This window comes from Bufo gargarizans, chromosome 4 (assembly GCF_014858855.1).
Source record: "Bufo gargarizans isolate SCDJY-AF-19 chromosome 4, ASM1485885v1, whole genome shotgun sequence".
Classification (NCBI taxonomy): Eukaryota; Metazoa; Chordata; class Amphibia; order Anura; family Bufonidae; genus Bufo; species Bufo gargarizans.
Genome location: NC_058083.1, coordinates 185,529,914 through 185,556,933, shown reverse-complemented (window position 1 = coordinate 185,556,933; position 27,020 = coordinate 185,529,914). Strand labels below are relative to the sequence as shown.

At 42.5% G+C, this 27,020-nt stretch overlaps 1 protein-coding gene across 3 annotated transcripts in view; it reads left to right on the top strand.

The window, feature by feature from the left end:
- GOLIM4 (golgi integral membrane protein 4) overlaps nucleotides 1-27,020 on the top strand; it is a 138,333-nt gene that overhangs the window by 62,704 nt on the left and 48,609 nt on the right. For 2 of the 3 annotated variants that reach the window (XM_044290735.1, XM_044290733.1), the window contains exons 2-7: nucleotides 7,331-7,405; nucleotides 12,400-12,449; nucleotides 13,046-13,099; nucleotides 14,406-14,556; nucleotides 17,016-17,098; nucleotides 20,519-20,602. In XM_044290735.1, the coding sequence (XP_044146670.1) occupies nucleotides 7,331-7,405; nucleotides 12,400-12,449; nucleotides 13,046-13,099; nucleotides 14,406-14,556; nucleotides 17,016-17,098; nucleotides 20,519-20,602 (497 nt within the window). The remainder of the gene's footprint in view (nucleotides 1-7,330; nucleotides 7,406-12,399; nucleotides 12,450-13,045; nucleotides 13,100-14,405; nucleotides 14,557-17,015; nucleotides 17,099-20,518; nucleotides 20,603-27,020) is intronic. The other variant, XM_044290734.1, reaches the window with a different exon arrangement.

Sequence of the window (27,020 nt, the reverse complement as noted above, 5' to 3'; positions counted from 1 at the left end):
CGATGCTGTATTAGACTGCCAGATGAATGCTAGCGAGCGTTGCTACGAACTCTTGGTAGCGATTATCAGGCAGAAAATCTGCCCATCTTATATACCCTTTACTCCATTGAGTTTGTTTTTCTCCTGTTGTGAGGTCACGGTGGTGCCCAGTTACACTCTCCCCTCCAGCCCAGACTCTCATCATTTGCATCTTTAATGTATTTAGGTCTGTTGCTTGAAGACCAGAGATGCCATTCTCTGTTGTCTGAGACTAGGTTTGCTCTACACCACTTTTCCAAACTTGGCATTTATTCTTTCACAGGCTGTTCTGGCGGGTGAACAGCCTGCCGGATCCGTGCTGCCGCTAGTGCACGGGTGCCACCGGAGGTCCGCTCTGGCCCTATTGACAATAATGGGGGCAGGCCCGAGTTCCGGCAGCAGCACAGTAAACATGCCGAGGCTGTTCTGGCGGGTGAACAGCCTGCCGGATCTGTGCTGCCGCTAGTACACGCGTGCCACTGGAGGTCCGCTCTGGTCCTATTGACAATAATGGGGGCAGGCCCGAGTTCCGGCAGCAGCACAGTACACATGCCGAGGCGCAGCCGGAATAAAATTACGACATGTCCTGTGCCGGAAAAGTCTGCTGGAGATGGCTGCCATTAGTGTAGCCTTAAAGGGCATTTACAGTCCATCAGCTTGTAAACTTAACATATTACAAGGTCTTCCAATACCCAACCTGCTACTGCTTGGTGACAATTGGAAGGGATTATTGGCACATTTATTTTAGTGTAGAGAAATTGCTGTGACAGTGTATCATAAATTACTGCTAATTATAATAATAAATTGTACTTGCTAACGTCATAGTTTAGTACTTTACAACATAATACACTATGCAATGTGTAAATACCATGGATTTAAATCTAGATTACAAAACCATTCATTTTATAGTCTTCTCTCTCTTAACTTCCTCAACCCAAGCTGAGCATGTCGTTTAACCTCCTAAGGGCTGTTTCACACAAGCGGATGCCGTGCGTGACATCCGCTGCGTGAATGACAGCCAAGACACGATGCGGACTGCAGAAGCACGGAGCATTAACATGACTGATAATGCTCCGTGCCTCTCTGTGATCTCTTTACTACGAAATCACAGTGAGATAAAGTTGTCACCGTAGTAAAGAGGTCACAGAGAGGCACGGAGCATTATCAGTCATGTTAATGCTCCGTGCCTCTGCAGTCTGCATCTGGTCTTTGCTGTCATTCACGTTTTGGTATCCGCTTCCAAAGCGGAATGGAGACGGGACGGAGGCAAACTGATGCATTCTGAGCGGATCTTTTTCCATTCAGAATGCATTAGGGCAAAACTGATCCGCTTGTGAGAGCCCTGAACGGATCTCACAAGCAGAAAGCCAAAATGCCAGTGTGAAAGTAGCCTTAGTTGTAGTTTTTTTTAGGAACCATTTTGGGTTATACAGTGTATCAAATAACTTATCATTTTATTTATAGCGGAAAGATAAAAAAACAGCAATTTTTATATTTTGTGGATTTTTTTTACGGTGTTCACTGTGTGGTAACAATAACGTAATTTTATTATGTGGGTCAGTACATTGATGATACCACATTTCTATATATATATATATATATATATATATTTTTTTTTTACAGTCCCCCCTCCCCTCCCTCTTCCTGCAGCCTGTCCACTCTGTAGCTGCTCCCTCATTCTCCTCCACACTGAAGAGGAGGGGGGGAAGGGGGGCTGCTTTATCTGCAGATATCTCTGGTTTGGTACCAGCTAGAGATATGGGCTTTGTATTGTTTGAAAGCTGACATTCCACCTTTCAGACAATACCAGAATGAAAGCAATACATTCAGTACAGGGGAAGATATCACTGATGGAAATCGGGATGCTGTGAATGCAGCTGAAAGTGACCCTTGCACCCAGGTGTCACTGCGTCCCCCAACGTTCCAGCTAGCACCTAGCCCCGTGGCCCCTCAGCCAGCCCGGCTGAGACAACTAATAGAGAACCTCCAGCAGGACCCTGTTGCACAACAAATCTCCTTCTCCAGACTGGGAGCTACACCCAAGTTCAGCAACAGGATTAAATAGCATCCCTGGACATGGGCATATTCCAAAATCCCGGACTGGAGCATTTGGAACAGGCACCCACCCAACACATTGCCTTTTCCCAGTAAAAGCCCGCCCCGGACTAGCTGGAGCCAGCTGAGCTAACTATCTTGGTATCCACCAACTAACTTGGTCACCACCTATATCTAAGGCCTTTACTCCACCAAGGCCAGGCCCCTTGGTGACACGCTCCTGGTGGAAACAACACCCCTTTTTCATGGTTCCCCGGGACTTTACTGCACCTATCACTATTCACATCGCCACACAAGCTACAGGAAATGCCCGATCTGCAAAACACTTTTTCTACTCAACTTTTTGTTTTCAATGGCAAAATGATTTGAACCACTCCACTGAAAGGGGGCCTTCATGTTATTCATTCATAATTTAAGCTACTTTCACATATATGCGTTTTTTTGGTTTTAGGTTTTGAGATCCAGCAGACTATCTCAAAACCTTACTAAAATGGTTCCGTTTTGATTACACATCAGGATGCATCCGTTCCATTAGGATGCGGTTGTGTGAAATCGAAATGGAACAAACCGGATCTGTCACTAATTACATTGAAAGTCAATGGGTGACGGATACATGTTTAGGATTCCAAAAAAAGATGATGATCAGTCACCGTTGACTTAGGCCTCTTTCACACTTGCATTGTCCGGATCCGGCGTGTACTCCACTTGCCGGAATTACACGCCGGATCCGGAAAAACGCAAGTGAACTGAAAGCATTTGAAGACTGATCCGTCTTCAAAATGCGTTCAGTGTTACTATGGCAGCCAGGACGCTATTAAAGTCCTGGTTGCCATAGTAGTAGTGGGGAGCAGTATACTTACAGTCCGTGCAGCTCCCGGGGCGCTCCAGAGTGACGTCAGAGCGCCCCATGTGCATGTATGACGTGCCATGCGATCACGTGATCCATGCGCTTGGGGCGCCCTGACGTCACTCTGGAGCGCCCCGGGAGCTGCACGGATGGTAAGTATGCTGCTCCCCACTACACTTTACCATGGCTGCCAGGACTTTAGCGTCCCGGCAGCCATGGAAACCATTGAGAAAAAGCTAAACGTCGGATCCGGCAATGCGCCGAAACGACGTTTAGCTTAAGGCCGGATCCGGATCAATGCCTTTCAATGGGCATTCATTCCGGATCCGGCCTTGCGGCAAGTCTTCAGGATTTTTGGCCGGAGCAAAAAGCGCAGCATGCTGCAGTATTTTTTTTCTCCGGCCAAAAAAACGTTCCGGTCCGGAACTGAAGACATTCTGATGCATCCTGAACGGATTTCTCTCCATTCAGAATGCATTAGGATCAAACTGATCAGGATTCTTGCGGCATAGAGCCCCGACGACGGAACTCTATGCCGGAAGAAAAGAACGCAAGTGTGAAAGAGCCCTTACATTGTTTTTAGTGATGGATCCAGTTTGTTCCGTTTTGATGACCAGACACAAAACCGCAGCTTGCAGACATCCCAACAGATCTCTTTTTCCATTCAGAATGCATAGGGACAAAACTGAACAGTTTTTGGCGCAGTTATGAGGCCTGGATCTCAAAACCGGAATGCCAAAATACGTATGTGAAAGTAGCCTTACATGAAGCCACTCTTGGAGGATAGGTCAGGAGGTTGAGAAGGAGAGTAACCCAATCTGGTGTGCTTTCTAATATATACAGTTGTGTTCAAAATAATAGCAGTGTGTTTAAAAAAGTGAATAAAGCTCAAAATCCTTCTAATATCTTTTATTTCCATACACTCAAATGCATTGGGAACACTACACATTCTATTCTAAATCAAAACATGAAGAAAAATATATCAAATTTGTGTTGTTCCTCTAAAGAAATTGAAGAAAAGTGAATATTAGACTGTTCAAAAAAATAGCAGTGTTTGTATTCTTTACAAACTCAAACATTCACTATATAAACTGAAAAATGTTTGAAGATTTTGCTTTCCTTTGAATCACTTAACTAATATTTAGTTGTATAACCGCTGTTTCTGAGAACTGCTGTACATCTGTGTTGCATGGAGTCAACCGACTTCTGTGAACAGGTATTGCAGCCCAGGATGATTGGACTACATTCCCCAGTTCCTCTCTATTTCTTGGTTTTGCCTCAAACTGCATTTTTTATGTCACCCATAAGTTTTCTATTGGATTAAGATAGTTTTTAGCTTTCTTTCACATCTTTCAAGCTTTGGTTGCCATTTTAAAGCATTTGCGATCATTTTAGCTGAGCAGCCTTTCATTTTCTGCACTTCTTTATATGTTTTCCCCTCTCTAATCAACTTTTTAATCAAGGTAAGCTGTACTTCTGAACAATGTCTGGAACTACCAATTTTCCTCAGAATTTCTGAGAGAAATGCACTGTAACCCGCATGTACAACATTTGCTGCTTTTCTTCCTTCCTTCCTTCCTTCCTTCCTTCCTTAAATAAGGGTGATAATTGCCACCTGTTTTTCAAAGAATGAATGAACTCACTAACTGAACTCCACACTGCTTTTATTTTGAACATGCCCCTTTCAATTAGTGATTCAATAACACAGAATCAGCACCATGCATGTCATGACTGTGGGTCTCTATTACTCTACTACATCGGCTAGTAAATTTATTTGCCATGTAGAAATATCATTTCTACCAAAAACAGTGATTGATCAGGTTAGTGATGTCTGACTGCTATTATTTTGAACACAACTGTAGTTAAGAAAAAGTTGCTGGCTCTCATACCACTCGATGGAGGCCTATGGCTACATTTGGCTTATGCGCCAGGAGCTTTCACAATGCATACACTCAACTGGTTCACCTGAATGCAGTGAAAATACAGCATGAAATGATCCCAAAATCAAAATTTCAACAAGGTTTTTTGTGTAGTAGGTTATGAAACCAGTTTTGAATTTGATATTTTTTTTAGATTGTTCAAAATGTGAGATAAATCTATTACTATTGTCTTCAAAGGAATTGTTAATTACAATCAAGTCTTGATTGCACAGCTTCTCCAGATTCAGGGCCTTGCCAATTTATTCCTTCACTTTCTAAAGAACCAGGTACATGATCAGTCAGAACACTTGACTGATGATTCCCTATTGTGTTCTGAATTGTGTGTAACTGCGAAGACTGCCATTCAGTGTTTCCAGAAGAGAGGACATGGAATACATTCTTGTACCCTATGGATCTATGAGATTCTATGCACGTGTAGCAACACGTATATGGAGCAGGCATGAGTAGATATTATCTAATGGCGATATGAGACTATTCAGTGTCCATACAGGTATTCACAAATCAAAGGAATATTTCTATAGCAATTACATTGATATATTTTATACATCTCTTCATAAAGCTTTACCATGTTGGAGTGCTAGCAGGATCATACCTAGTACAGAGAAAGCTCAGCAACCTCCCAAAACTGCAGATACAAGAGGACCGGTATACATCGCATATGATGAAACTGAAGAAATGCAAATTAGCTCTTAACAAGCTCTGCCTCTTATGCCACCAGATGTAAGGCAGCGATCCTATAAGTCAATATTCAGCTCTTAAAATAAACCTTGAGACATGACTTGGATATTAAATAAGCCAGCACCTCATCTGCAGACAGCTGTTTCGGGGTGATTGCCCCTCATCAGTGCAGAGCAGAGAGTACTGGCTTAACTGGGTAGGAGGCCTTTGTCCGAGCAAGGGGGGAACTAACTCTCCTTAGGGAGAGAGCACCTTAATCAGTCAATTTAAGACCTTGATCCAACGTTTGCTAAGGGGGACTGTCGCTAGCTTATGCTTTAAGAAATCTAGTGACAGATTCCCTTTAAAATGTCTTTAAAGGGAGTCTGTCACCACATTTGAGCATATTAGACTGATCAAATAGCGTTATATGTGCCACGAGAACTTAAAAACTGTACCTTTGTTGTATCTAATGGAGTTTTCTTTCAGACAAAAATGAACTTTTAAGATTCTGTAAATGCGCCCTCTTAAGTGCCCAGGGCGGCGTCTCAATCGTCCGAGCCCCAGGCAGCACCTCCTCAATGGCTCATAACCCCGCCCTCCGTGTGCTTTACTCTCCTCTCTCCTTTTCCACTGCGCCCGCTACGAATTTGACCGCGCAGCCGCAGTGGAAAAGGAGAAAGGAGGAGAGTAAACGGGCGGGCAGAGGCACACGAGGGCGGGGTTATGAGCCGTTGAGGAGGTGCTGCCTGGGGCTCGGACGATTGAGACGCCGCCCTGGGCACTTGAGAGGGCGCATTTACAGAATCTTAAAAGTTCATTTTTGGCTGAAAGAAAAATCCATTCGATACAACAATGCCCTTTACTGGCTAGGGCAGCGCTAAATCCCGCCCATCAGTGCCGGTGACGTCACCGGGGTTCCTGTCAGCCCCATGGAGAGCCCAGTACGTCACCGGAACTCTGAAAAATGCCTTTGCCCTGCGCGATTTAGCGCAGGGCAAAGGAGAGCATCGGAGCATGAACTGCTCCGATGCTCATGTCAGGGGGGCTGCTGGGGTGAAAATCGAGGTATGTCCAGGTTCAGCCCTGAACCTGGACAACCCCTTTAAGGGTATGTCCACCCAGTATGTATTTGTAGTGGAAAATCCTCTGCGGATGTGTGGCAAAATCCACTACAAATGCACACGCGTGGCATATGAATTTGACTGTTGATTTCGCCCCTTGCATTGCAAAGAGTGAAATCTGCAGTAGAAACCAGCAGCATAAATAGACATTCTGCAGATTTAAAATCCGCCTTGCATGTCAAGTTATGTGCATTTTCCACAGCATATGGATGTCATTTTTCAAAATTTTATCCACCTCGTTGCTTCTGTAAAATGCTGCAGATTTTCTGTACAAAAACCTATTATGGAAAATCCTCCGTAGTTCCGCCATATGTGGCCATACCCTAAAGCCTTTTATTAAAGATAAAGGGATTGGGACTTGTCACAGACAAGCCTTAATATGGGAGCCAGCTCCTGGGGCCGCCGGGAACATTTGACTTTTCCATTGAATTTGCCATCAGTCGTTTGGCTGTTCATATGATAAGTAGATGCTAAAGGACTTCTGCTTCTTAGTGTTTCTACCCTCTGGCTCGTAGAGGGGCTCCTTACTTCTGAAGTCCCTCTATGGAAGCCATATGCCCTAATAGGTCACGTGGAAAGTGGATATTGGGAGGACACACCAATTTAAGTGGATTTGCACCTGAAAGAGGGAACGTATTTAAATTACATCTTTAAAAAACTCATGGATTTTTTTTTCTCTTATTTTCCAGTGGTGTATGAACATCGCTCAAGACTGGAAAAATCTTTACAGAAGGAAAGACTTGAACTTAAGAAAGCAAGAGAAGGTATAGTTTTATTGTTCTAGAACCTTATTGCAGTAAGTGCGTCAGCGCAATGTATGTTATCCTGTAGTTCCCCTCCTTATCTATGAGATTGCATTTCAGATTAATAAGTGTCTAATTTACTGTCGTGTATGGTTCTCCATGGGTAACAAAGGCGAAGAGAGCATTCTACTTATTGGACTCAGGCTCTGAGGCTTATATTATGGCTGGTGGCCCCAAGATTTTATCTGTTGGTTAAATACATGTATATAATTGGGCATAGAGGTCAATTTGAGCCCATTGGGGGCATTTTTTATGCCACCTTTGCCTGAAACTGGTGTAAAAAAATAAATAAAAAAGTAGAAAACTGCGGGTTTGTGACTTTTGAAATGCCATTGCAACTGAGTTTACTCACCATTGGCATTTTTACTCCACCTTCACCACTTTCCAAAAAGGGGCATGGTTAGGGCAGGGCAGTTGGTACATTTGCCATAATTGACTTCAGTTTTCTGGTGTAAATGACAGCTGAAGCCCGCTGGTGTAGTTTTCAATCACACGCACAGACTGCAGGAGGATGCACTTCTATCATGGTGTGTGCCGTATCATAAATGAAGTGCATTGTCCGGAAGCACAGGGCGTAACACATGCCAGTCTAGATACATTTCCCCCATTGTACGCACACTTCAATGAACTTAGGGCTCATGCATACATTGTGCGCACAGGAGCCCACAGCATCGGGTCGCCCACAGGACTATTGTCCCGCACTTATAATATCATATCAGTGCGGGACAATAGTCCCGCGGGCGGCCCCATGTGCACAGCATCTCTAGTAAGGGTACGTTCACACTAGCGTTTTTGTTTTCCGGTATTTAGTTCCGTCACAGGAGCTCAATACTGGAAAAAGTTTTATCCTAATGCATTCTGAATGGAGAGCATTCCGCTCAGGATGCATCAGTTCAGTCTGCTTATGTTTCTTGCCTGGAGAAAATACAGCAGCATGCTGCAGTTTTCTCTCCGGCCCAAAATACTGATCACTTGCCAAAATGCTGGATCCGGCATTAATTTATATTGAATTGTATTAGTGCCAGATCCGGCATTAAGTGTTTCGGCAAAACCTTTAAGAATGCAAAAAAAATTAATACCGGATCCATTTTTCCGGATGACACCGGAGAGACGGATCCGGGATTGCAATGCATTTGTCATCCGGATCCGTCTCACAAATGCAATCCTCTGCCGCAAGTGTGAAAGTACCCCAACCTATAATGCTGTGCGCATGATTTATGCCTCTCACGGACCATATGTCTCTGTGGGCATACGGTCATGTGCATGAGCCCTTAAAGAGGTTCTCTGGGACAATTACTTTATCCTGTCCTTCAGACAGCCTGTGGAAGGAAGATCCGTTTCACCACTACTTACCACTCCTTCGCGCCACCGATTCTGCAATCTGGGCTGTGCTCATGTGACCCTCGTACTCTTCTGCTGATGTGTCAACTGGATCTGCCCCTGTCTCATCCTGATCAACTGCATGTACCTTGAGCAACTGAACAGGAAGACGCAGGAAAAGATCTGGTTGACATGTCCGTGGAGGAGCCTACAGCCACAGTCAGAAGGTCATGTGAGCTCAGCCCAGATTGCAGAATCGGTAGGGTGTCGGAGTGGTAAGCAGTGGGGAAACGATCTTCCATCCACAGTTGTCTAAATGCTAAGTTTTAGTCAAAGCCTTGGAAACCCCTTTAATTTCTTACCTGCAGAGCAGCACTTTAAATCTCAGTGCACAGATCATTCACCTTTACATTTTGCTTTGGTCAGCCCTGGATGTTGACAAAGCAGGCATGTAAGGCATGCATGCTTATCTCTACATTTTCTATGCAAATGAAGACTCTCAGGCAATTAATTATTTAGTTTCTGACCAATAAACTGTGAAATTGCATTTCGTCTTATCAGCCGAATGAATGTGAATTTTATTTGTATTGTCACATGACTGGATTTTTGCAAAGGGCAACAAAATGAAAGTAACTATTCAGACAGCCTTTCTTACAGCCCTTGTTGGGCACTATCATCTTTGAGGTGCGTATCTTACGGTAGATTTCCAAATGACTTTCTGCTGAAAATCCATGTGTGCTTTACTGCTGCCATCTTGTGATGGAAAGGATTATAACCTGTAGTAAGTGGAAAACTGCGGAATAATAGTGAAGAACCACCCCTGACATCTTGTAGTCAGACCGCACAGTTCCATGTCATTTTTATTTACCGGTAATTATCAAAAATTACAATAATAAATCTCATTGCAATGATCAGTTTCTGCATTGATATTGACAATTTTTAACAAATATCAAACCAAAATTAAATATAAAAGAAAAAGTAAAGTCTACAGCTCCACAAGTGGCAGACATAATGATAATCAGGAGCACATCAATAGTAAATTATTCTATAATTTATTTGGAGAATTCTTGTGGGGGAACTTATTCCTAACCCCCCCCCCCCCTTTTTTTTAATTATTTTATATATACTGAAAAAATATATAAACTCAACTCCTTCGGTTTTGCTCCCATTTTGCATAAGCTGAACTCAAAGATCTGAAACATTTTCTACATACACAAAAGACCCATTACTCACTCTTAGGCTACATGCACACAAACGTTGTTTGTTTCAGTGTCCGTTCCCTTTTTGTTTTGCAGATAGGATGCAGACCCATTCATTTCAATGGGTCCGCAAAAAAATGCAGACTGCACACTGTGTGCTATCCGCATCTGTATGTCCGTTCCGTAGCCCCGCAAAAAAATATAACCTGTCCTATTCTTGGCTGTTTTAGGCATTGTTACATTGGATCTGCAAAAAAAAAAAAAAAACGGATGGCATACGGATGTCATCAGTTTTTTTTTTTGCAGACCGCAAAACACATACGGTCGTGTGCATGTAGCCTAAATCTGTGTTAGTGAGAACTTCTTCTCCTTTGCCGAGATAATCCATCCCACCTCACAGGTGTGGCATATCAAGGTATTTATTAGACAGCATGAATATTGCACAGGTGTGCCTTAGACTGCCCACAATAAAAGCCCACTCGGAAATGTGCAGTTTGATCACACAGCACAATGCCACAAATGTTGCAACGTTTGAGGGAGTGTGCAATTGGCATGCTGACTGCAGGAATGGCTACCAGAGCTGTTGCCCGTGCAATGAATGTTCATTTCTCTACCATAAGCCATCTCCAAAGGAGTTTCAGAGAATTTGGCAGTACATTCAACCAGCCTCACAACCGCAGACAATGTGTAAGCATCGGGCCCAGGACCTCCACATCTAGCATGTTCACCTCCATGATCGTCTGAGACCAGTCTGGAGAGGTGTTCTGTTCACGGATGAGTCCCGGTTTTCACTGTTCAGGGCAGATGGCAGACAGCGTGTGTGGCGTCGTGTGGGTGAGCGGTTTACTGACATTAACATTGTGGATCGCGTGGGTGTGGGGTTATGGTATGGGCAGACGTATGTTATGGACAACAAACACAGGTGCATTTTATTGATGGCATTTTGAGTGCACAGAGATACCGTGACGAGATCCCGAGGCCCATTGTTGTGCTATTCATCCACGACCATCACCTCATGTTGCAGCATAATGCACGGCACGGTTTTTCATGTTTATTTAGTCGTATCACTATTATTTTTTCCATTGTGTAGTTATAAGAGATTGTTTTTAATCTCCTCCATTGTTGGGGGTACTGAATTATTCCAGATTCTAGCAATGATTCCCAATGGGAAGTATTTAAAAATAAATAAAAATGTAAGTGATTCATAAGGGTTGTATCCATTCTAGATGGGAAAATGTCTTTCCAAAGAATTGTTCCCATTGGAGTTAGAAGATTGATTTTGGTTCCCTTAGATGACCCTGCTGTAGCTCATAGAAGAGAGTAATGCCTTTACATGTTTGTGATTGTTAGTTGAAATATTTTGTGACTTCTTTATTCCATTTGCGTGACCAAATGTCGGTTAAGAATAAATGTTCTACAAGAGTTGGATATTTATATCTGCAATCACTGGGAACGTTATAGGTTACAACAAGATCCTCAAAGGGTTTTGGTGATTTATTATGAGGTAACTGGGATATAGAAGATAACTTAGAGGATATACAAGTGGGACTAGTTCGGTTTCAAGTTTTAACATGGTTTTCCACTTTAAAAATCTACTACCGAAGTTATTCAACAAAGTCACGCGTGACTTTGTGAATAACTTCGGCTCATCGGAGCCCATACATTCTAATACTGTACAGAGACAAATCTCCGTACAGTATTATTCCGAAGTTTTGAATGAAGCGACTTCGGATTAAGCATCCAAAGCTCGCTTCGCTCAGCATTAATCTCGACCAACTCCCTCATATATGTTTGGCTGGGACAAATGTGTATTCAGTGGGGAGGGGGCAGAAAGGCGACCACTTATCACCCTGTAGAACAAAAGGAGCCGGTGAAGTGAATATTTGTTGGAGGACAGTCTGAAGCTCCGCACACATTACACTCTAATCTGTGCCCGTAGTGGACTGAAATAAGTGGATAAGTTGTATCTGCCCATAATACTTTCTCTTCTCTTATAATCCACACCTGATTTTGGATTCAAAAACTGCATCAAAAAGCCTGAATGTGTGGCAGCAGCCTCATGTGTTACATTCAGCTGAGTTGAACCTACAAGATATTGGGGGGAGATTTATAAAAACTGGTGTAAAGGGAAAACTGTCTTAGTTGCCCACAGCAACCAGTCAGATTCCACTTTTCATCTTCGAAAGGAGTTCTGAAAAATGAATGGTGGAATCTGATTGGTTGCTATGGGCATACTAGTTTTGATAAATCTCCCCCATTGTGCCTGGTTTATCAGTGAATTTTCTGCAGACAGACTCGCTGTAAGCAATATTCTCATCTGTGGAAAAAAGAATAAATTGTGTTATATAGTTGGTGATCTCACCAATGACTGTAAAGTGTTTGAGATGACTCGGTATTAAACCTTATCTACTCTGATACTGGAATGTCTTATTCTAGATCATCTTGTTTATAAGCTAGAAGCACAAGAGACGCTGAATAAAGGAAGGGTGAGTAAAGTGCTTCATGGTCTTCATTCTTCACCATTTGCAGCAACGGAAAAGTTGATGGTTTTTATGCGACCAATTTATGCCTTTCACAAATGCGGTATCACGATCGGTAAATGGTAATTGATTATAGTCCCACCTCTCGGCCCCTTGGATGTGTGGGCTAACACCTCGGGCATGTGCTTTCAGGACAGAATTAGATCAGCAGCTATATGTGACTGCACATAGTATAAAACGTAGACCAACCCTCTGATTATGGCAGGAGGAACCGATCATCTCACGTGTGGTAATGAGGGATGTTCGATTTCAGCAGGCCCGATCCTTTGTTCCTTCACAAGATCTGCTGCAGCCAAGAGGGTCTGGCCGTAGCCGATTCCCCTCTCCCCATTGTATTAAGCATACACGCTCGACCGACTGAGGCGATTATGCATGTTTATGGTGGAATCGGGAGATGGCCAAGTAAAACTATCACTACACGGCCCGTTTATTAAGTGAACTTGTGCTATATGTTCTGTTAACCCATTCCATGACTAGGAAAAGTTTGTTTAGTTGATGTACAAATGAGAATATTAATAAGAAAACATGCTTTGTCTTTACAGCAAGATTCAAATACCAGATATAATGCACTCAGTGTACAGCACCAAATGTTAAAGGTAGGTTCCACATAATCGACTCATCTGTAACATAACTCTGCCTTAGGGTATTGCGGTGACATGAAATTGACCTATCCTGAAGACAGCGCGCAGGTTAACATCGAAGAGGACACAGCTATCATCACAGCCCCTACAGCCGTATGGTGGGGGGTGCCGAGAGTCAGACCTTCCCCAATCTGAAATTGAGGATCTGTCCTGGGGATAAAAGGTCATAAATTTCGTGAAACCAGAATTCCCTTTTAAAAACAACAAATTATGCTTTTCTAATTAAAAATACTGTATACAGTGCAGTATACATTTTAACATGGGAAACTGTTGACAGCCCAGATCAGTGATGGCGATGCTTTTAAAGACCGAGTGCCAAAACTACAACCCAAAACCCACTTATTTATCGCAAAGTGCCAACACGGCAATTTAACCTGACTGCTACAGTCCAATATAGTTATCTTCCATGTACTTTATCATTTAGCTATAACAGCCTGCCTACATTCAATGCACTGCCTGTGCTGTTCATAGTGCGCCCTGCACTGATAAATGGCAGGGAAAGTCTAAGGCAGGCATCTCAAACTCACGGCCCTCCAGCTGTTGTAAAACTACAACTCCCACAATGCCCTGCTGTAGGCTGATACCTGTAGGCTGTCCGGGCATGCTGGGAGTTGTAGTTTTGCAACAGCTGGAGGCCGCGCGTTTGAGATGCCTGGTCTAAGGCATATTGGTACGCCATAGACTTTTTCAAGGGTGCAGGTGCCCACAGAGAGGGTTCTGAGTGCCGCCTCTGGCACCTGTGCCGTAGGTTCGCCACCACTGGCCTAGAGTGTCATCGATAGACGCTGTATGCAGGGAAGTTCTCCCAATGTATACTTCCATTGATGGGCTGAAAAGTTATGTGAACATAGGCTATGTGCAGTTTTTAAGATTGTTTTCAGTTTTGCTAATTTATGTAACGATGTTAGCTTTGATACTATCTAGGCACTGTATAACAGTATTATGTAGACTCCATGTACAGTATCACTCTAGTCTAGGTAATGGGTGCCACTGATCAGCATAATTCTCTAATTAAATGTTATTACTTTTACAAATAGGACATTGTCTTTGATCTACCATATAATAAATGTTGCACAGAATATTAGAGGGGTCGTCCCTTCTAGACACTTCCCATAAATGTACCATAGGTGCAGGTCTCGCCTCTGTGAGCTGCTCCTATCTCTAGAACACCTTGCAGTGATAAGTATATACCGGTATGTTCCCATGTTCATAGTCCAGCTCAACTGATCTTACTGTCTTTGCAATTTTGTCACTTTTAAAGAGTCAACATGAGGATTTAAGGAGGCAGCATGGTGAGCTGCAGTCAGAACACCAGAAGCTAGGGGAAGATCTAACTAAAACCTTTAGTGATCACAAAGAAAAATATCTGCGGATACAGCAAGAAAAGGAACAAGAGGTGTCAAAACTTAAAGGTTAGTAGTGACAACGGGACCTTACTTTTCTCACATCAGGCCTTCTTACCATACAGTCCCTCTCAGCACAGTTTACAGTGTTTGTAAAAAATCTGTATATTCGTATATCCGGTCCATATCATATTCTTTCCAGGTTTAACTTACAAGCTATTTTGAATTAAATGTATTTTCACAACTCCTCACCAGTCCACTTTTCATATATACACTGACCAAAAATATAAACGCAACACTTTCGGTTTTGCTCCCATTTTGCATGAGCTGAACTCAAAGATCTGAAACATTTTCTACATACAGAAAAGACCCATTACTCTCAAATATTCACAAATCTGTCTAAATCTGTGTTAGTGAAGCACTTCTCCTTTGCCGAGATAATCCATCCCACCTCACAGGTGTGGCATATCAAGGTGCTGATTAGACAGCATGAATATTGCACAGGTGTGCCTTAGACCTCCCATAATAAAAGGCCCCTCTGGAATGTGCACAGTTTTTCCTTCCTGGGGGGGGGAAATGGTATTTTCAGCTTATTATCCTGCTGCAACATGAGGTGATGGTCGTGGATGAATAGCACAACAATGGGCCTCGGGATCTCGTCACGGTATCTCTGTGCACTCAAAATGCCATCAATAAAATGCACCTGTGTTCGTTGTCCATAACATACGCCTGCCCATACCATAACCCCATCGCCCCCATGGGTCACTCGATCCACAACGTTGACCTCAGCAAACCGCTCACCAAAGAATTTCTGCACAAACGCCACACATGCTGTCTGCCAACTGCCCTGAACAGTGAAAACCGTGACTCATCCGTGAACAGAACGCCTCTCCAACGTGCCAGACGCCATTGAATTTGAGCATTTGCCCACTCAAGTCTGTTATGACGATGAACTGCAGTCAGGTCCAGACCCCGATGAGGACGATGAGAATGCAGATGAGCTTCCCTGAGGTGGTTTCTGACAGTTTGTGCAGAAATTCTTTGGTTATGCAAACAGATTGTTGCTGCAGCTGTCCGGATGGCTGGTCTCAGACGATCATGGAGGTGAACATGCTGGATGTGGAGGTCCTGGGCTGGTGTGGTTACACGTGGTCTGCGGTTGTGAGGCCGGTTGGATGTACTGCCAAATTCTTTGAAACGCCTTTGGAGATGGCTTATGGTAGAGAAATTAACATTTATTGCACAGGCAACAGCTCTGGTAGACATTCCTGCAGTCAGCATGCCAATTGCACGCTCCCTAAAACGTTGCGACATCTGTGGCATTGTGCTGTGTGATCAAACTGCACATTTCAGAGTGTCCTTTTATTGTGGGCAGTCTAAGGCACACCTGTGCAATATTCATGCTGTCTAATCAGCACCTTGATATGCCACACCTGTGAGGTGGGATGGATTATCTTGGCAAAGGAGAAGTGCTCACTAACACAGATGAGAGTAATGGGTCTTTTGTGTATGTAGAAAATGTTTCAGATCTTTGAGTTCAGCTCATGGAAAATGGGAGCAAAACCGAAAATGTATTGTCCAGTGTATTTATTGCAATGTCTAGCAGTACAGTTTGGGCAATGTGGGCCTCACTAAGTGATATAATAGTAACCTAACTTTTTTGTTGTTGTTGTTTTTTCTTTGGTGTACAGATACATTTTGCTGCCATTTTATATAACTTAGCCTTCATTCTAGTTAAGCCCCATGCACACAGCTGTTTCTGTTTCGCAGTCATGTGCCATTCTTTTTACGGATGTGGAAAGAGTACGGATGATCTATGTGCTTTCTGCAGAAAGATAGAACATGTCCTATATGTGGCCGCAAAATGTGGACCACGGACCCATTAAAAAATGTGGATTCAAGATGGACAGTATCTGTATTTTGCTGATCCACAATTTGCAGACAGCAAACTACATACGATCATGTGCATGAGGCTTTATAATGCAAGATTTGGTGGTTTCTGTAGTGTGTGAGAGTCAACGCTGCTTATTATTTCAGGATTGAAGTAAGAATCTGGGTTGTAAAACAGATGGAGGCAACCTGTCACTTTACAGATAACCATAAGATCCCATCTAATCCGTCTATGCTTACTTGCTGGTTCTAGAATGTGCTTTCTTTCAAGTCTGTCCTGTAAGCAATTAATGGTAAAACTCCAGATAAGAACACATTTTCTGTGTGGAGATGCACTGGCCCCAGCTCTTACAGTATTGAGATGTAGAGATCTCCATTCCTCGCTCTAAATGCTGCAGGAGGTTCTTCTCATCATTGGTGCCAGCAATACGTCATCTGGAAATGACTTATTGATTAAATCAAGTTTTTATGTTACATATTATTAAGAATTGTTGTGAAGTTCTTTTCAGTTTCCCATGTCACTATCTGTATTTAAAAAAAAATCTGCTATAATATGGGGAGAGGACCTCCTGTATGTGGAGTAGGTAGAAGTTTTAATTATCTGAATATAATTTTCATTTACACTTTATGTATGGCAGAAAGCATCTATAACCTGAGAGAAGAGAACAAGCAGCTAAGGAAAGCTCACCAAGATGTCCACACGCAGCTACAAGATGTCAAGGTAAGAATTATGCCAGCTCGGGTCTTATGAAAGTGTCTCTCTTACTAATAAATCATGGAATATGTAGTTCTTTAAAGGTGTTCTCCGAGAGAGTTAAATATCACAGGCAAGCCCTGCAAAAGCTTAAAATAATAAATCCTCTTATACTCGCCCCTCTCTCAAGCGCCGCTCCGGTCCGGCTGCTTGTTTACAGACTTCAGAGTGGGTGTGCCAGTGTACGGCATGTGACTCCTTCAGCCAATCAGCCTTTACCTCTAGTAATCTGCACTGAATGTCTACTCTGCACTGCATTCATTAAGCGCAACATTAAAAAATGTATATCTTCCAGTGCGCAGTACTGACATGATCACGTGGTAAGAGTAACGCTGGGTTCACACCTGAGCGTTTTACAGCGCGTTCAAACGCGCTGTAAAACGCTCAACACATGAAAACCAATGCTTCCCTATGGCCCTGGTTCACACTTGAGCGTTTTACAGCGCGTTTGAACACGCTGTAAAACACCCGACGCTCAAAGTTCTTGAGCTTCTTTGGGGAGTTTTGTCGCGCGTTCCCGTACATAGACTTTCGGGAACGTGCGACAATGGGCGTTCGCTTGTCTCTGTATGCGCGATTGTAAATGCCGGTACAATCGCGCATACAGAGCGCTCCTTTCAGAACACTCAGGTGTGAACCCAGGGTCAGTGAATCACTGTATAAATGAAACCTTTACAACTTCCTACTACAGGGGGAATTTATCATCGTGAGTGGAATAATTGAAGTCTGTTTTGCTTCAGTTTATGTTGCCATTATTTGCACCAAATTTATCAAATCTGGGAACTTAAATTAATAAATTTGGTGCATCTTGAAATATGTGAAGAGATGTTGCTGCAGTTTTTATGCCATGCCCCTTGCTGGACAGAACTTGCAACATTTGTGTGATCTTTAATTTTGTATATCTGGCCTATATTGCATTAACATATCTACCACACCCACTTTTCTAAATTGGAGTGAATAGTGTAAAATTACAAATAGTTGCAAATTTTTGCACATGGAAGACCAAAAATCACCAAATGCCCTCTTTTTTGCAAGTCTTTTGAAGCCAGAATTCTTGAGTGGGGGATTGATAAATTCCCCTTTGTGTTTCAGTTTCTCAACCTTTTCAGGATGTTAGGCCGAGTTCCATGCGCATTCCGCATCAGATGCGGACCCATTCACTTCAATGGGTCCGCAAATCCGGAATTGCGGAACGGCCGCATGGAACGGGACCCCTCGAAAGCACTATGGAGTGCTTCGATGGGGTTGCGTCCCACACTTCCGTTCCGCAAAAAGATAGAACAGGTCCTATCTTTTTGCGGAATGAGCAAAGTGAATGGGTCCGCGATCCGATGCGACTGACTTACAGCCGGCGATCATGCATTGCGGCCCCCAATTTGCGGGCCGCAGCACGGGCACGGGTCACACACGTTCGTGTGAACTCGGTCTTAGTTTGCTGTCAGTGAATAAAAACAATCAGAGGGAGCAAACCCATATATGTACCTAGTCCTGTTCTCAGCTGAAAGGTAGATCCAGTTGTGAGGTAAACCACCTGGACTCTAGACTGCTGCATTGAAGCAAACTGTCAGCGACATTTGTGTAGTCACTGCCAATGTGTTTAGCGAACAGGACAATGTCTAGACTGATACAGTTGCTGTGTACCTGTAAACTTAACAGGATTTTCTGTGACTTTTTAAACTGATGACCAATCTTCTAGATAGGTCATCAGTATCTGATCGGGGGGGTCCGACAGCCGGGACATCATCCAATCAGCTATTTTAGAAGGCAGCGGCGCTCACAGTAGCTCTGCAGCCTTGTCTCAGCTCACCAAGAACAGCACCCTCCATTTGTTAGCAGCTGTTCTTGGTATGGAGCTCAGGTCATCAGTTTAAAAGTCTCGGGAAAACCCCTTTAAGGAACCCCTTTAAGTTAAAATAAAAATTGCTAAATAGCTGGAAAGGGGCTAAAATAATAAAACAAGTTATACGTACTGATTGAACACCTCTGGTCCTTCTGGTCAAGGTTTGTGTACATGGCTGCAGTGGTGACATGGCCGTATACCACACATGACTGCTGCACTTTCTGTTTACTCTGAATCCCGTCATCCAATGGCTCGTGTATAGCTCTTATCTCTGATCTCCTGACCACATAAACACTCCATTCTTATCAGACTGATAAGTATAGCTTAAATTAAGCCTGTATTAGACCTGACGATTTTTGGGCAATCGCTAATGAGCATGTGAGATAAGGACTATACATAGTGTCAGGAATGCAGTAAAATGCTCACAGCTAGGCAAAAAAAATTTGATTTTTATTTAAAGACCAATTGAAAAAAGGATTTTTAGTCTAAAACGAGTAAAATCCAATCTTAAAGGCGTTCATAGACTTTAACTTCATATCCACACTAAATTCAGTCTGTCATGTTAGTGGGTGTGTAGTCCACAGTTCTGCAAATGATCTATGTTCTCAGTATTTGACACACCACAGTTGGGGCTCATGCAGACGGCCGTATGCGATCCGCAAAAAAACTGATCCGTTTTTTTGTGGATTAGATGCTGACCCATTCACCTCTATGGGGCCCTTTTTCTATTCCACGGTTCGGCAAAACAAATGAAACATGTCCTATACTTGTCCGTGAAATTCAGGACATGGCCCCATTGAAGTCTATGGGTCCACAAAAATACTGAATGCTATCAGTTTTTTTGTGGATCCGCCCAAAAAAACGGATAGCTTTCAGTATTTTTCGGACAGCATACGGCGGTCTGAATGAGCCCTTACACTGTGTCAGTGACTGTTCAGTGCCGATTGTATAAATTACAATCCACGGTGCATCATCCATCTGCCCCGGTGTATATTTGGGCTACCTGCACATGTTACAGATTACAAGCATTTTTTTCTGCGTGGATTCTCATGCGGAAAAATTGCAGCATAACACAGTACCAGCAAAGTGAGTAAGATTATACAAATCTCATGTACACTTTTTTTTTCCGTGTGTGGATTGACCTGCATGTAAGTTCTTTGTGCAGATTTCAACCTTTTCGATGCAAGGCTGAGATCTGTGGAAAATCCACATAAAATCCAGAAGTAACACAAGCGGTTATTAGACATGCAGTTATTGAAAGCTCCGCCCGTGTGCAGGTAGCCTTAGGGGTTCTTCAGTGTTTGGCAGTTCATTCTCACAGCCAGATTGTGTACTTTTATCGCCTATGGATTCTGTATTGAAGTGCTTGTCATTGTCTCATATTTCAAACATCTCACTGACCTTCAAAAATCCACTTGGTTTGTGAAATTTCTTCCAGTCATTGGAAACAAAGAGGTGGTGGTTTGTAAGCCTGCCAAAATCTTTTGTGTACAAGTTCATCAGTTTGTAACTAAACCCTTGACCTAAGCCTTCTTCTTTCAATGTAGCAACAGCATAAGAACTTGAACTCCCAATATGAACAAGTTGTAATGAGCTTGGACCACCACAAGAGTGCGCTGGGTGCCGCACAGGTCAGACGAGAAGGACGATCCTTGTGTCATGCCCGCAGTTATTTACTCTGGATAAGTTGGCATGCTGCTTGGTTTGCATGTGGATTTGGCCTTATCTAACCCTTGGAGTCTCCACTGCAGTCCTCTCTGCTGTGCTGGAATCAGAAACCGCTCTTAAATAACAGTTTAACAAGCATGAAGGAATAGGGAAATGTATACATGGCTTTATATTACTGCTCTCTACCAGATGCATGTGCGGTATGGGAGAGGGTTAACACGCGCTGTATGTGGCTACTGCTAATGTGTTTTATTTGTTTGACCGGCATTGTGGGAAAATGATATTATGTCTGTATCCTAGTCTTCTACTGTACATCTACCCAGCATGGGCTGGAAGTGAATTAGCCCTTTCAGAATTATATTTATTATTAGCCAATGCATTACACTGAATAGTAAGTGGCCTTAGACCAGCGTTGTGCAAATGTTCATAAATGTTGTCCTGTCCCCTTATACCTACCTTTTTTAATATCTACACCTTCTGATCACCAGACGAGAGAAAATGAAAGTGGAACATAGAAAGAATTAATCACATGGTCACTACCACTACACAAGTACCAGTATGACCAATAGTACCACCATGCAGTGACTATGTAATATTCAGATACATGCCCATTGCAGCGTTTTCAAAATGCAGATTATAAAAGAGAGCTCCCTGACATGTCTGTTTTACTAAATACGTGCATTTCCTGTATTAGACAGAAGAGACCTCACTACAGGTATAGTATACGTACAGAAACATATATGTATATAGTACAGACATCAGTAAACATAATATATGCTGAGTAACGTGTAATTTAAAGGTGTCATAATACACAGTGGGGCATCACTAAATGAATAATATATGTGTAGTGATGTGTAATATTAAGGCCTCACAATACACAGTAGAGACATCACTACACTTAATATATGTACAGTAACATGTGTAATGTAAAGGTATCAATACACAGTAGTGGCGTCACTACATAAATAATGTACTGTTATATAAAGGTCTCACAATACGAAGTAGGAACATGACTACATGAATAATATTCCGTATTGGTAACATATGCATACAGTCATATAAAAACTTCATAATACTCAGTAGGAGCTTCACTACATGAATAATATATGTATTGTATATGTGTTATACAGTCCTGATCAAAAGTTTAAGACCACTTGAAAAATGGCAAAAAATCATATTTTACATTGTTGGATCTTAACAAGGTTCCAAGTAGAGCTTCAACAGACAGCAAGAAGAAATGGGAGTGAGACTAAAAAATTTTGAGCATTCAATTAAATGAAAATAACGATTAAACTGAAACAGGCTGTTTTTCAGCTGATCCAAATTTTAGGACCACGTGCCTTTTAAAAGGCCAAATCTGTGCAAAGATGTGGATTCATTGTCATCACGACATGTGACTACCTGACAGAAAATGACAAAGGCAAAAAAAACTCCCTTTGAAGCTCTACTTGGAACCTTGTTAAGATCCAGCAATGCTAAATATGTTTTTTTGCCATTTTTCAAGTGGTCTTAAACTTTTGATCAGGAGTGTATGAAGATCTCGCAATACAAAGTAGGAACATGACTACATGAATAATATTCCGTATTGGTAACATATACAGTACAGACTATTGTAGATTCACACTGAAGGCATCAAAACTATGAATTAACACATGTGGAATTATATACATAACAAACAAGTGTGAAACAACTGAAAATGTCATATTCTAGGTTCTTCAAAGTAGCCACCTTTTGCTTTGATTACTGCTTTGCACACTCTTGGCATTCTCTTGATGAGCTTCAAGAGGTAGTCACCTGAAATGGTTTTCACTTCACAGGTGTGCCCTGTCAGGTTTAATAAGTGGGATTTCTTGCCTTATAGATGGGGTTGGGACCATCAGTGGCGTTGAGGAGAAGTCAGGTGGATACACAGCTGATAGTCCTACTGAATAGACTGTTAGCTGCTTTTTTCTTGCCATAATACAAATTCTAACAGTCTATTCAGTAGGACTATCAGCTGTGTATCCACCTGACTTCTCCTCAACGCCACTGATGGTCCCAACCCTATCTATAAGGCAAGAAATCCCACTTATTAAACCGGACAGGGCACACCTGTGAAGTGAAAACCATTTCAGGGGACTACCTCTTGAAGCTCATCAAGAGTGTGGAAAGCAGTAATCAAAGCAAAAGGTGGCTACTTTGAAGAACCTAGAATATTACATATTCTCAGTTGTTTTACACTTGTTTGTTATGTACATAATTCCACATGTGTTAATTCATAGTTTTGATGCCTTCATAGTCATGAAAATAAAGAAAACTCTTTGAATGAGAAGGTGTGTCCAAACTTTTGGTCTGTACTGTACATACAGTCATATAAAATCTTCATAATACTCAGTAGGGAGCTTCACTGCATGAATAATATATGTATTGTATATGTGTTTATATGAAGGTCTCACAATACAAAGTAGGGCCGCCAATACATGACTAATATACAGTATGTAAGATAAAAGTCTCATGATACGCACAAAGCACATTACTACATAAATAACTTTTATTTACAGTTCATTACAATGTGTAGATCGCTATGGCCCCTTCCTTGTAATGATTGGTGGGGCACTGGAATTTGGCTCCTACTGATCAAACATTTCTGGCCAAAATTCAAACAGGAATTAATGCTATACAGGTAGCACAATATTAAGTTCAGGGACACAGCAATGTTGAGGAAGCAAGAGAAGGGGAGGTGTTACCTGCAGTCCTATGTAACATCATGGATAACACAGTGATGGCTCTGTGAGTACAGATAATGGAGTAGATGTTACCTGCAGGGGTTTCCTGGGACTTAAAGGGGTATAACGGTTATATTAAGTTATTCTCTATCCACAGGACAGGGGAAAACTAGCTGATTGGTGGGGGTCCCAGCGATAGAAACCCCAGCAGGGGGAGCAGTATACTTACCGCCCGTGCGGCTCCCGGGGTGCTCCAGAATGACGTCAGAGCGCCCCATGCGCATGGATGACGTGATCCATGCGATCATGTCATCCATGCGCGTTGGGCGCCCTGACTTCACTCTGAAGCGCCCCGGGAGCCGCACGGACGGTAAGTATACTGTTCCCCCGCTCCCCACTACACTTTACCATGGCAAACAGGACTTTAGCGTCCTGGCAGCCATGGTAACCATTCAGAAAAAGCTAAACGTCGGATCTGGTAATGCGCCGAAACGACGTTTAGCTTAAGGCCGGATCCGGATTAATGCCTTTCAATGGGCATTAATTCCGGATCCGGCCTTGCGGCAAGTGTTCAGGATTTTTGGCCAGAGCAAAAAGTGCATCATGCTGCGATATTTTCTCCGGCCAAAAAACGTTCCGGTCCTGAACTGAAGACATCCTGATGCATCCAGAACGGATTTCTCTCCATTCAGAATGCATGGGGATAATCCTGATCAGGATTCTTCCGGCATAGAGCCCCGACGACGGAACTCTATGCCGGAAAAGAACAACGCAAGTGATAAGTTATCCAGCGTATACCAAGGCCCATCCTATATTTACTGGCTCACATGCACTAGCATCAAATCAGATGACTGAAAATATGCTATGGTCTCAGAAAATATAGAGCATGATGTGATATCTGACCATCTGTACAAATACAGATATAGAAATTGTCATCTTGATTTTTAAGTTAGCAGTGGCAAGAAGCTTTTAACTGACTTTTTTTAATGGCTAGCATTGGCTTCTGTGGTGTACCCCATTTTCATGGAGCATTCTACATGTGTGGCCAGCTTAGTCATATAAAGCATACTGAGACAGTCGCCACTACACTATCTTGTAAGCGCATTAATAAGGTTATACAGATTCTGAATACTTAGTGCTTCCCATAATTATTCATACCCCTGGCAAATTTTGACTTAAAGTTACTTTTATTCAACCAGCAAGTAATTTTTTTACGGGAAATTACATAGGTGTCCCAAAAGATAATTAGACAATGTACAAGAGGCATTATTGTGGAAAAAAATTCTCAGCTTTTATTTACATTTGAGCAGAAAGTGTCCAGTCCCAAATTATTCATACCCTTCTCATTAATCAATAGAAAAGCCTTTATTGGTTATTACAGCAATCAAACACTTCCTATAATTGCAGACCAGCTTTTTGCATGTCTCCAGATGTTTTTTTTGCCCATTCATTTTTAACAATGAGCTCCAAATCTTTCAGGTTGGAGGGTCTTCTTGCCATCACTCTGAAATTTTGCTCCCTCCACCGATTCTCAATTGGATTGAAGTCTGGACTCTGGCAGGGCCGCTCCAAAACGTTAATGTTGTTGTCTGCTAACCATTTCTTCACCACTTTTGTTGTGTGTTTTGGGTCATTGTCATGCTGAAATGTCCATTGGTGCCCAAGGTCAAGTTTCTCTGCAGACTGCCTGATGTTGTTGTTGAGAATCCTCATGTATTGCTCTTTTTTATGGTGCTGTTTGCTGTAATTAGGTTCCCTGGTCCATAGGCTGAAAAACACCCCAAAAGCATTAGGTCCCCACCACCATGTTTGACAGTGGGGATGGTGTTCTTTGGGTTGAAGGCTTCTCCTTTTTTATGCCAAATGAAAGAAACATCATTGTGACCAAACAATTCAATTTTTGTTTCATCTGACCATAACACAGAAGACCAGAAGTCTTCTTCTATGTCCAGATGAGCTTTTGCAAAGGCCAAGCAAGCTTTTGTGTGCCTTATCTGGAGAAGTGGTGTCCTCCTTGGTCTGCATTGTGCAGTGTCCGTTGGATTGTCTGCCTTGAGACATTGCCACCAGCAGAGCCCAGATTCACCAGGATGGCCTTGGTGGTGATCCTTGGATTCTTTTCCACCTCTCTATCGTCCTGGCAAACACAGGTGTCACTTTTGGCTTCCGACCACGTCCTCTGAGATTTTCCTCAGTGCAGAACATCTTGTATTTTTTGCTCAAATGTAAATAAAAGCTGAGAAATGTTTTTTTCCCCACAATAATGCCTCTTGTACATCGTCTTATTATCTTTTGGGAGATACCTATGTCATTTCCCGTGAAAACATTACTTGCTGGTTGAATAAAAGTAACAAAGTCAAAATTTGCTAGGTGTATGAATAATTATGGGCAGCACTGTATATTGACCTAATAATTTGACTGTGTCTTTCTTCTTCTGCTAAGCACTTATTTCATACCAAGTGGAAGAAAATGCTAAAGGAATTATGGCACCATGCTTTGGGTTTATGTTGCCTCTCTATTTCAGAATTCTTGCTGTAAAGAAATGTGACATAATTTTTTTTTCATGACCCACTGCTCAGCCATGTCTCAGATACCAAAAAACAACTGTTGTCGCTTCCTGACTCGATGTCAATTTACAGTCGCTCAGACTTGAAGAAGATTTAGCCTCCCTTGAATCAGGCGGCAGGATTACATGGCTTTAATTTATTTCGTATAAATCCTCAACCAAGCAATCCCTTTGACAGTTGCTCCTTTTGGTACTTTGCTGAAAGTAAAATGTTCATCTGTGGATCTGATGTATTCATTTCCTGGTTGGGGCTCTCCGGGCTTAACCTTTTTTTTTTCTTAAAAAATCTAACCTGTGGAGGAAAGATTAATGATCACATACTTACCTTCTACAGTGCAGCCGTTCCTGAGATCTGCTCTCGGTCACGTTGTCCCTCCAGATGGCTTTTCTTGGCTTCCGTCCAAAGTCCGTCTTCTTATCTTCCTGTCTTTCGCTTCCTTTCTCCAGCAGGAGACGGATCATCACTAGTGACGTCCAGGGCTGTGGAGTCGGTAGATAAATGCTCCGACTCAGACTCCTCAGTTTTTTGTACTTCCGACTCCCCGACTCCGACTCCTCTGTATTTAATATGCGAATGTATTTTACACGTTTACACGTTTTATAGCCTTAGCTGAATGACAGCAGTTTTTCCAATGGTTTACAGCTTCAGTCTTGAACTATTGACCCTCCATTCCCGTCACTTATACAAGTGTCTCTAGTCCTGCAAAACACATATTTACTTAATCCCTTATCAGTGAGAGGCTAGGTAACCATGGGCATTGTGTTCCCTGTAACATCAGAACACAACACAATGGAAAGTATATGTATTGCCACTCCTAATTGTGCATTGCGTGCCATATAGTGAAGCATATGAAAAGCATGCTTCTTCACATCACTGAACGCGTTTGTTTTGCGGTTACGTGAGGCACTGCATGCATTGGCCTTTATTCTTACAGTAGAGAAGTCATTAATTATAACTGTTTATGAATTCGGACATTTAAACTTGCTTTTTTATTTTTTTATTCCAATTTAAATTTAGTAGGAGTCGGTTCATTTTTTGCCAACTCCGACTCCAGGTACCCAAAATTGACTCCGACTCCTCGACTCCGACTCCACAGCCCTGGTGACGTC